This window comes from Rattus norvegicus, chromosome 5, assembly GCF_036323735.1.
Source record: "Rattus norvegicus strain BN/NHsdMcwi chromosome 5, GRCr8, whole genome shotgun sequence".
Lineage (NCBI taxonomy): Eukaryota > Metazoa > Chordata > Mammalia > Rodentia > Muridae > Rattus > Rattus norvegicus.
The window spans coordinates 167,629,169-167,645,111 of NC_086023.1; the positions used below are offsets into that span (position 1 = coordinate 167,629,169).

Consider the following 15,943-nt stretch of genomic DNA (forward strand, 5'->3'; position numbering starts at 1 on the left):
TGTTTACAGCCAACCATTCATCAACCACAGGCTTGAAAAATGCCAGAAGCCAGAAGCCCAGCCTTTATCTTGGCCCTGCAGAGGAAAACTCAAATAAGACTTCTTCAAGACTGTCTTCACTGGGTCAAATTTCAAACAGTAACCTCCCTGGAGGAGAAGTTACATTCCACAGCTACATGAGAGTACGATCCACAGAAATGAAATCTGACTCTAATTCAAGGGTTGCTGTGCCTTCCACAATAACAGTATATCAAAAACAAATATGTTAAAACCATAAAATAATCAAGTTATTTAAAATGCTTCAAGAGAAACTAAATGTTCAAAGTAAGCAGTCCAAGTGCATTGCAGCAAACAGTAGCATGATCAGATCCCCAGGCCTCGCCTCTTTGAAATCAAAAAGAATCCTCCAAGTCAGACAGTGACAAAATAAATATCCTTTGTAACAAAGGTAACATAGCACTCTAACCTTATAGCAAGAACAAAAATTGTGTATCAATATGTTCACAACACAGCTCAACACAAAAATCAAGAGCGAATTAAAATGGCTGCGACCTTGCCCCAACTGAGCCACTGCAGACCAGCAGGAGCAACTCCACAGTACCGAGACGACTATGGTGCCTCTTCCTTTACCTTTTATGGCTGACTCATGAACTGACTGGCAGTAAACTGATTTGTGAATATGCCAGGTCAAGAATACAAAACAAAAAGATAAATAAACGGAAACACAAAACTCATGAATGAAAATGCTGACCTCATAGCTCAGCCCTCAGAGCTGGAAGTGTACACCTATCTTCAGGGATGTTAACTCAGTCACTTAGTGAAGAAAGGACATGAAACTGCCCCTCCTTGCTCAGAATGAAGAACGGGAAAGGACAGAAAAACCACTTTACCTTTGCTCTAGCCCAGCAATGAGAAAGAGGCAATGCATGAGGCACAAGCAAGCAGTGCTCGTCAGCGACCCCACCATTTCAGGTGCTCAGAGTCCATACCTACACTCCAGAGTCCATACCTACACTATAGAAAGTCTTGGTGGCTGGAGGGGGCTGTCCACCATAAATCTTCTTTCCACCTGGGACTGAAGAAATGGCTCAGCAGTTGAAGAGAACTTGCTGTTCTTCCAGAGGACCAGAGCTAGGCTCCCAGCACCCACCATCAGGCAGCTCACACAGTGTCACACAAAACACACAAATAATGAAATAAATTGTTAAAAAAGTTTATCCCATGGTTGGAGAGATGGCTCAGTGGTTAAGAGCACTGACTGGGGGTTGGGGATTTAGCTCAGTGGTAGAGCGCTTGCCTAGGAAGCAAGGCCCTGGGTTCAGTCCCCAGCTCTGAAAAATAGAACCAAAAAAAAAAAAGCACTGACTGCTCTTCCAGAGGTCCTGAGTTCAATTTCCAGCAACCACATGGTGGCTCACAACCATCTGTAATGGGATCTGGTGCCCTCTTCTGGTGTGTCTGAAGAAAGTGACAGTGTATTCATATAAATAAATCTTTAAAAACAACAACTTTCTCCCACCATGTGACTTACACTTACAAAGAGCACAGGAGAGCACAGGAGAGCACAGGACAGCACAGGACAGCACAGCACAGCACAGGACAGGACAGGACAGGACAGGACAGCACAGGACAGGACAGCACAGCACAGCACAGCACAGGACAGGACAGCACAGCACAGCACAGGACACACCACAGCACACCACACCACAGCACAGCACAGCACAGCACAGCACAGCACAGGACTAGCTGCCTCTGCCACAGTACACCTGATCGCAGTCATTCTAAACAAAACACTGATAGGGGTTGGGGATTTAGCTCAGTGGTAGAGCACTTGCCTAGCAAGCACAAGGCCCTGGGTTCGGTCCCCAGCTCCAAAGAAAGAAAGAGAAAAAAAAAAAAAAAAAAAAGCACGGAAGACTCACAGGCCTCCAGAACAACTTGGATTGTTATATTGGGGAAAGGACACTTTTATGTAACAATGCAAACTATTACCACAAAGTTTTGATTCACTCAGAGCTATTAAAGCAGCTAGGAGTAAGACTGTTCACATGTTTCATCTTTTGGCAGAACTGAAACACTAAGGGATGAAGTTTAGACACAATTTTTTAAAATCCATCTATTCAAGACACTTTAGCAACCAGTTCTTGATCTCTAATGTCGGGATGATTACATCGTCAGAAAACATCAGTGGTCTCAGAGCCTTCATGACCTCTCCCAACACAGGACTACAAGGACAGTCTCACTGTTGTGTTATGGGGCAGATAACCATTTGCACAGCTTAAAATAACCATTCACCAAAATGGATTTTTTTAATTTAAACAATAAACAATTCTGCCAATAAACATTTTGAAAAGGAGATCTTATTAAGTTAAAATGCAAACATGCCAGTTTTATCTACAGATCTGGAATGCTGGCGATCGCCTCGACTTCCACAAGCACCTTTGATAGAACACCACTACCCCCTTGTGGATTCATAATAAAAATTCTTATCTTTAATCTGGCTTTGAAATGTTCCATTCTGCTAAACTTCCACCAAACTTTACATTTTCTTCACTAAAAACTATTTTATCTCAAGTACTCTCTAAAAGGAAGGAAGGAAAACACATTTTAAGATCACCAAGGCCACCGACAACTTTGTAGTGAAAAGCAAGTCGGGCATTCCACGTCCACTCGCCACCATCAGGCTGCCATCATCACTGATGGCTGATTCTATCTCTCCTGCAGCTTTGTGCTTCCTATGGTCTCATACTTCCTAATAATCTCTTATCATTTCCAAAACCAAGAGGACACAGACTCTTCAGAAAAGGACTAACACCGTCTAAATTTACAAAGACAGAAATTCCTGACTTTACTCACATGCCTTTAGAAATAATTCTTGGCAGTCTCAAGCAACCATGATGAAAAAAACTAAAATACATTTTTCAAAACTGGAAAAAAATGAGTGTAGGGGGAGGAGTTCAGTAGAAAGAGCACCTCCAAACCAAAAATGGAAGCACATGTCTGTAACCCCAGAACCTGGTTGGCAGATAAGAAGTTCAAGGTCATCCCCAATTACACAGTGTATGCAAGGCCAGCCTAGGCTACCAGATGCTGTCAAAATAAAGTAAAAAAAGACAAACATAGAGGGACAGCAGTGGTGATTAAAGAGAAAGTGCATCTGGAAGCATCCACACATAGCTCTGCTGTCATCCATAAGCAAATCTCACTATGAAAGTTAGACAGGATGACTTTCCTGGTTCCTCCATCACTACAGACTCTAGGTTTATTAACAGTGTCCCGTGACGTGGGCAGAAAGTCCTGATGGCGGCACTTTCACGGAAGTCACCACACAATCCTCAAATGTGCAAAACTCCTGAGAGGACACAGTAAGCAGCCACTGCCTGTGTCCTTCAAGCCATGAGGTAGGAATGGAGGAGAGTAAGCTGCTGGGCCAGTACTGCCCTGTGGTAACTGATAAGGAAAAGTGGAAGACACACTCCCAGAAAAGGAGGATACAAAAATGCCACTTAGAGCACACACCCAAAGGTACCAACCGTGCCCAGCCCAAGCTAGCGACTGAACTCCCAGCAAGAGTCATCAGAACTGGCCTTCAGAACGGACGGCCTGGTTTGGGATTCTTTTGCTATTTACGGTTTCTGGATTTGGGGGAGGGAGGTTAAAGAGGTATTTCGGTTGGCATGAGAAGTAAAAGGTACTGCCACTTACTCCGACCCCACGTACTGCCGTGCTTGCCAGTCTCAAGGCATGGACGGCACTCTGTGTGCAAAGCTGCCCTGCAGAAAGCAAAGGGCAGAAGACAGTCTAGGCCAACATCTGTCCTTCAAAGTCACCCTCCAAGAACAATTTCTGGAAGGGACATTTCAAAGTTTGAAAGGCCTAGCTAAATCTAAAGGTAAAAAAGTTACTCCACTTTTCCAAAATAGCAAAGGACTCCTGTCCTTTAAAAAATACGCAGCCATATCAAAAACATGAGCAAACCACTGGAATGAACACCTAAGAGGCAGGTTTTTTTTGTTTTTTTTTTTTGGTTTTTTTTTGGTTCTTTTTTTCGGAGCTGGGGACCGAACCCAGGGCCTTGCGCTTCCTAGGCAAGCGCTCTACCACTGAGCTAAATCCCCAACCCCCTAAGAGGCAGTTAACAAAAGATACCACCATCCTTCCACTTACACTATGTCAGTCATCTGGAAAGTAAAAAGCATTCCTCTTGAGTGAGTGTGTGAGTGTGTGTGTGTGTGTGTGTGAGAGAGGGTGAGAGACAGAGAGAGACAGAGAGAGAGAGAGAGAGAGAGAGAGAGAGAGAGTGTGTGTGTGTGTGTGTGTGTGTGTGTGTGTGTGTGAAAGTGGGATTAATGTGATTGGCTGGGCCTCTCTGCACTGGAGTGTGTAGTATTTCTTTGTAAGTCAAGAATAATGAGATTTTAAAAATGTTCACGGGGCTGGGGATTTAGCTCAGTGGTAGAGCGCTTACCTAGGAAGCGCAAGGCCCTGGGTTCGGTCCCCAGCTCCGAAAAAAAGAACCAAAAAAAAAAAAAAAAAAAATGTTCACAAAACATTACCAGTCTTTACAGGAGACTGTGACATTCTACAAGCTATGATGCTCTAATCAGAGAAAGAGAACCGGAAAATGGTGTCTAAACACACTGATGGCCAGCATTTACTACGGAGAGCAGTATCAGATGGTGTTCATTGTGTGTACACTCCTTCATAGACAACAACTACTACAGGGCAGCAGACCACTCATTCCCCTCTTCTGACAATGCTAACAATCCCAAGACAGCTGAGCGCTACACCCATGATGGCACGTAAAGAAAAGATATGACTGTTTCTGAGCAATGTTGTCCCTAAACTTGAGTAAAAGGGAGAGAGGGAGGGAGGGAGGGAGGGAGGGAGGGAGGGAGGGAGGGAGGGGCAAGTAGGCACCCCTTCCTAAAGCAAGGTGGGTAAAGAATCAGAACCACAACACCTCTACCCTTACTACGTCATCAGCCTGCACCACAGCACAAGGTGAGGCAGAGGATTGTTAACTGTATCTGAAGAACTGTACTGCAATTATACCAGAGAGAAAAAGAGAAAGAAGCCAGAGAAATGCAGCAAAAACAAATCCCCAAAATGCTACAAGGGGAGGCACTGAAACCAGAAGGACAGTACCTCACTAGGACTCCACTGTAAATACCACTGACCACTTGGGTCCCATGCCACCTACTTGTCCAACAGGTAAAGAAGGGAAGAAGAGATAGAATCTGAGTTACTCAGAATAAACAAAGTAAGATGATTCCATAAGATACACAGAGGTGAAGATGACCCAAACGATGGAATGCAAAACACACATTATTACCTGTCACAACCAAACAAACCACCAGTGGACAAAGAATACAGCCACTCACAGACTAAGTGAAGGCTACAGAACAGGCTTCCACCAGTCACTGTGGAGAGAAAACCTGACTTCAGAGAGGGAGAGAAAGAGCACATTTCAGATTAATTTGATCAATGTCAACACTGTGATGTATATCTCACCTGTGCTCAAAAAACATCAGGCTTTATCAAAAAAGAAATATATATATATATATATATATATATATATATATATATATATATATATATAAATGTCAGTGCTATTAAACAGCAATAAAGAATTAAGAGACACATAATTGGCTAATGACTGTATCAGGCTCTGGCCTTGGGAGTGGTGGCCACACTTAGGCATTAGATTTAGATAACTGAGCAGCAAAACAAGAGTAGTAGTTCCTTCAGTGCTTAATCCCTGAGAACATGAACTACAGGAAAGTCAAGAATGCTTCTCTAACACACTTATGGAAAAGGAATCTGACACTGGGTTCCATGGGTGGGCTCCCTGGTAAGCCACGCTGCTATTCTCACGTTCACTAACCACCCCAATCAATCACATATCTAATGACCCCAAAGTTTCATCTAGACAGTCAGACTAAAAGTGAACGCTCCTTTTCGCTGTGCACACAAACATGTACACGCCCACAGTGTGGTGGTGAGGAAATTGGCTGAATGGCCTTCCCAGTGCACCCTCTTCCCTCTTCACCACCCTATACCTCCAGGGAGGAAGGAAAAGGCTCCACAGGATAGCGCACTACTCAAGTATATTTCTGTAAGATTACAATCCAAAATACCAAAATTCAGAAAAGTTCGTAAGACTTTATTAAAGTCAAGCACAGACAGACTGAAATATCACTCATACAAAAGACTAACATGATCCAACATGGTGTCGGCAAAGTCACTGAATCTCCACAAATCCCTGCTCCCAGCAGACCCGCAGCAAAGGGCTCCAGAGTGAAGAGCTGAGGAAGGGAGCACAGACAGACACCACAGCACGGTGACTTCTCAGAACGGGCACAACTGCAGGAGGTAAAGAACATGAGACCCTCTTCTACTGCTGTCCCCACCAGGTGAGAGGGAGAGGACATAAGAATGGGCCAAAGTAATTAACAGGGTGGAGGGAATGGGCCTCAGAGTAGCTATTCAAGATCAGAAAGAATCCAAACTCCACCCACACATGGACTAACGCAGTAAACGCAGAGCTAAACTACTCCTTCCTCCCTCTAGACTTTGGGGGGTAGAGAGGGGTAGGATTAAAACAACCAGGGCCTGAAAACTCAAAAAAGAAAACAGAAAATGTGGATAAGATGGGCACATACACATGACTCCAGCATTCAGAAGGCTGAGGCAAGAAGACTGATCCCTAAATTTAAGGCTAAGTTGTTCTACATAACAAAGTCTAAGCTAGCCTAAGTTGCAAAGTCTCAAAAAGCCTGTCTCAAAAAGACAAAATATTAAAGTTTTTGATAAAATACAAAGGATGAAAACATGGCTAAGTATGACATAAACTCCTCTCCCAGAGCAGGAAGGAGTGCCGATACTCTCTAGAGAAGGAGAAGCTGAAGCAATCTGACCTTGAGGAGCGGATGCTGTGCACGTGTCAACTCAGATCCACTGAGGGGTAAGATGGAGAAACCCAGCATTTCCCAGAAATAGGGTAACTCAGGCATTCAAGGAAACTAGAGAAAAAGGTCATCTGGCCTTTCCCAAGTGCTGGGGAAGTAGAGATGGAAGAGGAAGTGATGTTTGAACAGAAAGATGAGGGATGGGTCAGAGTAATTAAGAGAAGCAGGGTAACCCAAATAACCGAAGAGAAAACCTCCACAGATCCCCAACCTTCCTGAATCCAGCCACACAGTCAGCGCCAGCGCCTCAGCCTGACGTCCTAACTTTAAACGAGCAGCACAGCGCCCCTTCAACGCCCCACTCCTTGCATAGTCCACGTGTGCAGTGCTCTGATGACAGGGACAACACCCAAAGGCAGTGCCTGGGGAAAGGCACAGCAGAGCCATCACCAGACACAAGACTCTCCCAGGCCTACAAGAACATACACAGTAGGTAATCAACTCTTCATTTTTCAAGGCTCACTAACACCCCTAGAAACCAGCAAGTCCCCTAAGCTGACGACGGACACAGGATTTAAAACAGCCCAAACATGGAAGAGACGAGGGAGTCAGACCAAAGGCTTTACTTTCTGGCAATGGCTACCACGTTGAAAAGCAGAGCCAGAGCCAACTCAGACATCCCCTTACTTGGGAAAGCAAGGTGGAGGACTCCCTTGCTAGGAAAAAGACTTCAAGAGAACAGAAATGAGCACACACAACACCCAGCTGGACGAAGGGTGAGGCTGCACACACAGCCAGTCAGAGAGCACGACTGCGCTGCTGAGTGACAGCACTAGACAGCGGGAGCTAGGTGAACACCTGAGCAGAGGCAGAGCGGGGCTCTCAGCACACACCAGCCCGAGAGAAAGGACCTAGAAACCCTGGCAAGCACTTTGCCGAAGATACCCTCTTCTCATTTCACAGCATCTCTCACTTGCTTGGCTGAAATACAACAGGGACGTACTTGAGGCCATCAGTTAGTTCCCAAGTCTATCAGAGAGAAGCAGCTTCTTCTCCATTTCCTATCATTTCCCCAAAACACAGGAAATCGCTTTCTCCTACACTGCAGGGAAGAAAAAAAAAAATCAAGATAAGAACTTTCACTCCCCACAGAATCAAGCTGAGAAGACTGTCCCTAGATTCCAAATGGAAAAGTCTGGGCGTCCATCAGCAAGCACTCCACACATGGGAGAGGTGGCGAGCACGAGGTTTTCTGCTTATTCAGTACAATACAAATGACAAATGAAGGAGTAGAGAGAAATTGCTTTCATCAACGACACCTTGGTTTCTTCCAGTCTTCAAGTCGCCAAAAACATACATGGATATGTATGTGTAGATACACACATATTGTGTCATGTTAACAGTCCCCACACACTCCAAGCATAGAGCTGTCACCCAATCCTTCTAACTTCCTCTGGGCATGAATAGAATGTTACTACATGTATGCACAAAGTGGTCTGTGTGTGTGTCAACAACTGTGTCGGGCATCTCAATTTCTGTGATGCCAAAGAGAACCAGAACAGCAAAAAATAGAGGTAGTTCCCCTTTGCCTGAAAGGTGCAAGATCCAAAGAAGTGTTTTGATCCCTCTAGAGACATACCGGGGCCAAAGGAAGGTTCTGGTACAACAAGAAGCACACAAGCTACCTCTTTTCAAAAGGCATGTGGGCGACAAGGGTGTCTACGCTCCCTATTCTGGATAGAAAGGCATATGGCTTCTCCTCACGCAGCCAACATGAATACAATTTGAGAGAATTAGAAAAAGTCAAGGTAACAGGCTCACTAAATATGGCTGACTGGGAAACCGGAGCCATAAGGAGGATCTGAGTTCTCTCAACAAAAAGAAAAAAAAAAAGAATTGGGAAGTTTATTTCCAAGAAAGATTCAAAGACTTCTTGAGAGTGGGACGCATAAAGTCTGGTTGTTTCTGCTCAGAAGACAGGAATCAGAACACCAAATTCAAGGGCACAGGACCCTTTTCCCAGCGGGATAGTGTTAACTGGTGAAGGGTGCCCCCTAAGATCCAAAAGTGAACGGGAAGCAATAGATTCTCGTTTTCCAGCAAGAAAGAAGTTAATTCCTGAGGTCCCTTTTCACTCAAGTGGTAGGCACATCGGAAGTCCTGCCTGCCCTACATCTTACTGGGGCGCCCACCCTGGCCCAGACAGGGAACTCCAAGGAGAGAGGCAGACAGCTAGGGAGAGGAGCATTGGAGCGTCCGATTTTCCCAACAAGAAAGAGGGCAACTCGAAGGGTGTTCAGGAAATGAGCTCACCCTAACCCAGGAAAGTGTACGGAAAGAGTACAGATCTGGAAGAAGTGTCTGCCTGCCTATTTAGAAATGACTTCAGAGCTGCACAGGGCCCCACAAGCCACTGGGCGAGCAAAGAAGGAAGAACATGGGTAGCCGAAGGAGTCCCCTTGTCCTGTCAAAAAAGGATAAACCCAGCGTGCAGAGGCTCCGCGGCCCCACGAGAGTCCCCTCATAAAGGGGACAGGCTAACACGGGGAGCCCTCAGTGCTCCGCTAGGATCGGGGTCACGGAAGGTAAAGGGCAAGGCAGTGTGGAGACCCCACCCTCCCTGTAGTGAGGGTGCAAGGGCAAGAGTGGAAGAGCATGCTGTGAGGGGCGGGGAGGCCATGCGAGGCCCCCCGGCCCTGCTGGGGGAGGGGTCGCCCGGGGCCTTGGCCGAGGGGCGCTCGGCACGAGGGGGGCCCCCTGGCGGGGACCCGCGCGGGGACACCCCCACGCCGGCGCTAGGAGGCGCCGCGCGGCCCGAGGGGGGCTGTGGAGGGGAACGTCCGGCCCTGACGCCGCTACGGCCGCCGGCACCGGTGCCCGCGAGCCCCCGCGGCCCGGGAAACTTTCCGCCCCGCGGCCCCCTGACACCCGGACCGGCACGGCGGGGATGCCCCGGGCCGGGTGCGGGAGGCGTCGCGGCTTCTCCTCCTCCTCGCTGGGCCCGGCCCCCGCCCCGCGCGCCCCCCGCCCCGGCCTGCCGCCCCCGGGGCTGGGTGCGGGGCGCTGCGCTCCGCCGGCCCGCGAGTCACCTCAGGACTCGGCCGCGCTCCGCCCCCCCCAACCCCGCCGGCGCCCTCCCCGCGCCCGCCGCGCCCCCGCGCTCGCGCCCCGCGCCGCCGATGCCCGGGATGTCCGGCGCGGCCCCGGGCTCGCCGTGTCGCCGCCACCCTGACAGCCCCGGGCCCTCGCGCTCCGGCTCTCACCTTCCGGCTTGTTTTCGGCAGCCATTTCCCCTCCGCGCGCCACATCCTCCTCCTCCTCGCGACCGGGACCCCGAGCGCGCGCCTCGTACCGCCGCCGCCGCCGGCCCAGCCACCCCGCCGCCGCCGCGCACCCGCCCTGGCCCCGCCCCGCGGCCCACGCACAGCGCCCAATGGATAGCGCGTCTGTCAGTCATCGTTTCCACGACCAATCGGGCCGCACCAGGGGTCTCACTACTCTCCGGGAGGAGCGTCCTATCCACCCAGTCCATTGGCTGATCACCACCGCACCGACTAAAGTGATTGGCCTGGAATAAACGCCCCCTCCCCACCCACTCCCAGGAAAACCCGCCCTCCAGACCTAAACAAAGCTTCCTAGTGGCCAGAGGTCGAAAGAACGGCCCAATCAGGATGAGTCTGACACGGAATATTTCCTCGAGGCCGAGACGTGGTGTTTTGATTGGACGTCACTACAGTGTTTCCCAAGCCGTCCAGACCAATCAAAGGGGGTTCCCGGAACTCGGGAACGGCTGTGGGAAGCCCCGCCCCCCCAGCGTGACCGTCATGAGGAAGGCGCTCGCTCATTGGTGTGTTGGGGCTTTTCCCGCGTGCTCCCGGAGCTGAAGGACGTTCCCGGGGAAGCCGCTGCTGGCGCGTGGGGGTCCCGGTGTCTTCGGAGGACACGCTGGGATCTCTGGGATCCCGCAGCCTGCGGCGCTGGCAGGGGCAGCCCTAGCAAGGGGATACGTAAGGCACCGAGGCGTGCCGGTTCGCGGTGTTCCCGAACCCTTTAGCCGGGAGTCCGGGCGTCGCTGCTCGCCACGGGGGAGGGGCGCACCTCCCGGCAGACCACGCCCCTCAAGCAAATCCCGCCCCTTCCTGGCCTATGAGCCCCGCCCTCTCGGCCGGCGCAGCGTCCCCGCGGCCGCCCTACGCTCCCGCCCGCCTTGCGCTCCTCTGTCCCCTTTTCTAGCGGCTTAAAATACTGAAACTTTATTTTGGTCACGTTGCCCATGTGACCGGCGGAGCCGATGAGTCATAGGTGCCTGTCCCAGGCTGCAGCCGGGGATCTAGGGCTCGGAACGTTCGACCTCGGCTAGCCTAGCCAGTCCCTCCCGGGCTCCCGGCGCTTCTGTCGGGCTCCGGCCTCAGCTCCGCGCAGCTCCACACGGCTCCACATCGGAGGGATTCGCACGCCCCGCAGACACAATCCCCGGCCAGGAGAGCTGCAAAGTACTGCGCCTTCTCGAAAGAAATCGGGGGCTCTGCACGTGGCCAGAAAAAGAGGAGAAAAGGAAAGGAGGGAGGAAGGAAAAGGGCAGAGTGCAAGAATTTCGCACATGGACAGATAAAAGGGAAGGAGAAGAGGGAGGGAAGACACCGCGCCAGGGATTCTGCAGGTGCACCGAAGGGAAGCGGGAGGGAGGGAACGAGAACGCAGTTTAATGAAAAGCAGCTGAGCTCCAGATCCTCTCTGTAAACTTGCAGTGTTTGATTCCTCAACATTTTTCCCCCCTCTCCGTTTGCTGCTAGCAGAAACACTGAAAAAGTCGATCGAGTGTTTTGGCGTTAGCATTGATCGTCAAAGCCAGTCTGTGCCAATCCTAACAACGTGTGTTCTTTTTATGGTGTTCACCGTTGAGAATTGCTTAGGTTGTTCCAAAAATAAAGGTGTCCCAAAAGAATGTTTTGTATTGTATACTCATTCTTCAACAAACTTTAATTTTATGAGCCTCCAAAAGAGGCGAGATTTTAACAACTAGGGTACAGTATTTTATCGATTAGCATTCTTAATAGCACTTGTGTTGACGATTTGGGAGCTGAAGCCTGCCTCTGGAAACGCTGGTGGCGTTGTAAATTAGAATAACCCTTTCAAAAAGCAATTTCACGGTATCTATTAAAAGCCGTAAAAATATCTACATCTTTTGACCCAGTAATCTTATTTCTGAGAATCTATTCTAAGGAAATAACTCCAAATTGGGGCGTGGAGTTGCTCGGTGTGTGATCGCTGTATTTGTTACACCAAAGGAGTGAAAGTGGAAACCCAGGCGGAAAGCCAGGAGGGTGACTCCACAGTGGGAAGTGCAGTCTGCTTTCCCAGAGGACCCCAATCCCGTTCCCAGCACCCACACTGCACAGATCACAACTGCCGGGGGCACCTGAACTCATCCCTCTTATAAACCGCATACACCTGTACTTTACATAGTTAAAGAATAAGTACTTCTTTAAAAAGTGGGCACGTCCTAAAGCTCTAATGTCGGCTGTTTAACAGATAAATTGTGCTCAGCCACACAATGGAACACCGAATTAGTCACAGGTGTCAGAAATGGGCAAACTCGCCTATTGCTGCTGGAGGCAAGGGAGATATTCAGGTTTTTGGATGGTTTGTTTACAAATATACCAGAATGGTCGATACAGAATGCTGCGTTTGAGAGCTAAGGATGTGGCTCAGGGGGGAGAGTGCTTTGACCAGCATGAAGGAAGCTTTACATTCCTTCCCCTACCCTCCCACCATATAAACCAAGCACGGGGGTGGCACAGGCTAATAACACCAGCACCCAGGAGCTGGAGGCAGAAGGGTCAGAGATGATCAAGATGACCTCCAGGTACATAGTGAATTTGTCTCAAAGGAGAGCAACACGCAGAGGAGAGTGAGCCTGCATGTTATGCATACTACATTTTATAAAAGACTGGTGCATTGCACTCGAGAAACGGCATCTAGGAAGTTGAGAATATTACTTAACTGTCTCTGTTTTCTATAGCCACAATATAGCCACTTTTATACTTATATTGCTTTTATAACTGAAGTCAAAACCCTAATGAAAACATAACTTCTAGGCTTGGCATGGGAGCTCAGGCTTTTAATCCCAAAACTTGGGAGGCTGAGGCAGAAGGTAAGCCTAGGGCTGCAGCGAGAGCCCGGCATTAAGAGCGCCCACTCTTAGGGGCTGGGGATTTAGCTCAGTGGTAGAGCGCTTACCTAGGAAGCGCAAGGCCCGGGGTTCGGTCCCCAGCTCCGAAAAAAAAGAACCAAAAAAAAAAAAAAAAAAAAGAGCGCCCACTCTTACTGAGGACCTGGTTTCGGTTCCCAGCACCTGCTTGGTGTTTCCTGTCAACAACCTCAGTTCCTGAAAATATATCACCTTCTGGCTTCTAAGGACATTTGGCACAAGGTGTACACAAACATGCAAGCAAACGAGAAATAACAATAATGATAGGTTTAAGCTAATAGCAAGCCTGCACGGGCGTGCGCGCACGCGCGCGCGCACACACACACACACACACACACACACACACACACACACACACAGGCTGGGACAAGCTCACTTAAGCACAGGTGTTAGCATTCTGCCTAAGCTCCACCCCCACAGTCACCAGGGACAGCCAGGCTTGCTGGGGGCTGCTTGTCCCGCTCTTCTCTCCCTCTCACTCTTGCTCCTCTCCTCTTGCTCTTACCCTCTTCCTCTTTTGTCCCCTCTCCCCATTCCCTTCCCCTCTTCTCTCCACATGCTAATGGCCCACCTCCCCTCTCCCCTCTCCCCTCTCCTTTCTCTCTGCCCCTACTAGCCTCTTAACTCCCTACCCCCCATGCCCTGAATAAACTATTCTATACTATACCATCCTGTGGCTGGTCTCTCAGGGGGAAGGGATGTCTCAGCATGGGCCCGCTAGGCACCCCCTTTCCTTATACCTCACCACACCTCCATAACATAGCCCCCCCATTATCTTTTTATAAACACAACAATAGAGACTCCATGGTCCCCCTGTCAGCACAGTGAGACATTCTCGTAAATATCTTAACAATGAAGATGATAACTCCACCTTCTGCACGCTGAGGTGAATACACGTGCTGTATGAGGTCTGAGACTGTGAACCGAGAGCATCTGTCTTCGAGGCGCTCACGGGCTGATAACATGAACAGCCCTGAAGAATACAGGGCAAACATGGAGAGCAGTAACCAGTATCACATGAACCTCCAGAGAGTCACCATCAACATCTGAGAACTTGGACGAGGAACCATACATAGTAGGTCCTAAATAAAGGGTAGGAAGGTACGTGCGACACGGGAGTCTCCAAACCTCTTTCAGGAGACCCACAAGGTCCAAAGCTTTTCTATACTCGTACGATGTTGGTCTCTCACACATGCACAGATCCGCATCAGTCATGTAGCACATCCTCACAAGAATAGTGTGCAGAAAGGAGAACGCAGCCAACTCCTGTAACAAAACTGGCACTAACGAGGGAATAATAATAATAATTAATAATAATAATAGTAATAATAATTAAAGAATGTCGTCTTCCAGATCATCCTTTGCATTCTTTTTTTTTTTTTTTATGAATGACATTTTATTCAGTCATTTTCTTTACAACTGAAACTCTGGGAATTCAAAGTTAACATCCTTGCCTGTGAGCTTCTTGTACACGCCAGAAAAAGTTTCGACCTTGTGCTCCACGTTGTTCTGCTGTGCTTTGTCTAAATGAACTTTTATGAGCCGGCTGCCATCCAGTTTCACACGGATCCTCTTGCCCACAATTTCACTTGGGAAGACCAAATCCTCAAGGATGGCGTCGTGCACTGCTGTCAGGGTGCGGCTTCTGGGGCGCTTTTGCTTATTTTTCGTACGGCTTTTCCGGGTTGGCTTGGGCAGAATCCTCCTCTGAGCAATGAAGACTACGTGTTTCCCACTGAACTTTTTCTCCAATTCACGAACTAGCCGGACTTGGATTTTCTGGAAAGATTTCAGCTGAGGAACTGGTACAAAAATTATGATGGCTTTTCGACCACCACCGACTTCGATTTCCTTTGCCGCGGTGATGTTGAGTTCCCGCAGCTGCGCCTTCAGATCCGAGTTCATCTCCAACTCGAGCAGCGCCTGAGAGATGCCAGACTCGAACTCGTCCGGCTTCTCGCCATTGGGCTTCACAATCTTGGCGCTCGAGCTGAACATGGCTTCGTCCTTACGGAGTGCCGGCTTAGAAAGAGCCATCCTTTGCATTCTTTTGGTAAACTTTAAACTATATCTCATTAAGAACATGGTTTGTGTTCATATGTCATGAGCTTGCTATTCTTTGGAAGTGAATGAGTGCCTTTTAAATTCTCTTAGTTTTAATTTAGACAACAGCATCCAGTCCAACACGAACACACTTCCATAAGCCAAAGCTCCCTGGGGTTCCCAGTGATTTCAAGTAGATAAAGAAATTATCAGGGGTTGGGGATTTAGCTCAGTGGTAGAGCGCTTGCCTAGCAAGCGGAAGGCCCTGGGTTCGGTCCCCAGCTCCAAAAAAAAGAAAAGAAAAAAAAAAGAAATTATCAAACCGAAGTGCTCAGGAATTCCTAAGGTAGAGAAAGGCTGGGGAGAGGGGGCAGGACTGCTTGAGAAAAGAGCCCAGAGGTGTGCAATGTGTGTATGCCATGTGTGTGCATGTGTGTGAGTGTGTGTGTGTGAGAGAGAGACAGAGACACACAGAGAGAACAGTATGTGTACACTTTGTGTGTGCAGTATGTGTGTAAGTGCAATGTGTGCATATGCAGTGTGTGTATATACATTGTGTGTGGCACAGTGTGTGTGAGTGCAATGTGTGTGTATGCAGTGTGTGTGTGTCTTTGTGTATGGTGTGTGTGTATGCAGTGTGTGTGAGAGAGAGAGAGACAGAGACAGAGACACAGTAAGAGAACAGTATGCATACACTGTGTGTGTGCAGTATGTGTGTAAGTGCAATGTGTGCATATGCAGTGTGTGTATATGCATGTGTGTGCACAGTGTGTGAGTG

The 15,943-nt window shown here is 48.8% G+C and overlaps 1 protein-coding gene and 1 pseudogene across 21 annotated transcripts in view; both read right to left on the minus strand.

Annotated features, from left to right (window-relative positions):
• The window catches only part of Camta1 (calmodulin binding transcription activator 1), an 847,864-nt gene extending 837,530 nt beyond the window's left edge, over positions 1-10,334 (minus strand). For 13 of the 20 annotated variants that reach the window (XR_010066428.1, XR_010066435.1, XR_010066434.1 and 10 more), the window contains exon 1: positions 10,175-10,334. Coding sequence is in view for 10 of the 20 variants with exons in the window: in XM_063288086.1 (XP_063144156.1) it covers positions 10,175-10,219 (45 nt within the window). In the remaining 10 variants the exon portion in view is untranslated. The remainder of the gene's footprint in view (positions 1-10,174) is intronic. The other 7 variants (XR_010066432.1, XR_010066431.1, NM_001195559.1 and 4 more) reach the window with 5 other exon arrangements.
• A 4,157-nt stretch (positions 10,335-14,491) lies between these two features.
• Positions 14,492-15,158, minus strand: Rps7-ps23 (ribosomal protein S7, pseudogene 23; annotated as a pseudogene). The gene has a single exon (NR_176834.1). The product of NR_176834.1 is annotated as a ribosomal protein S7, pseudogene 23 (transcript).
• Between the last annotated feature and the right edge of the window lie 785 nt (positions 15,159-15,943).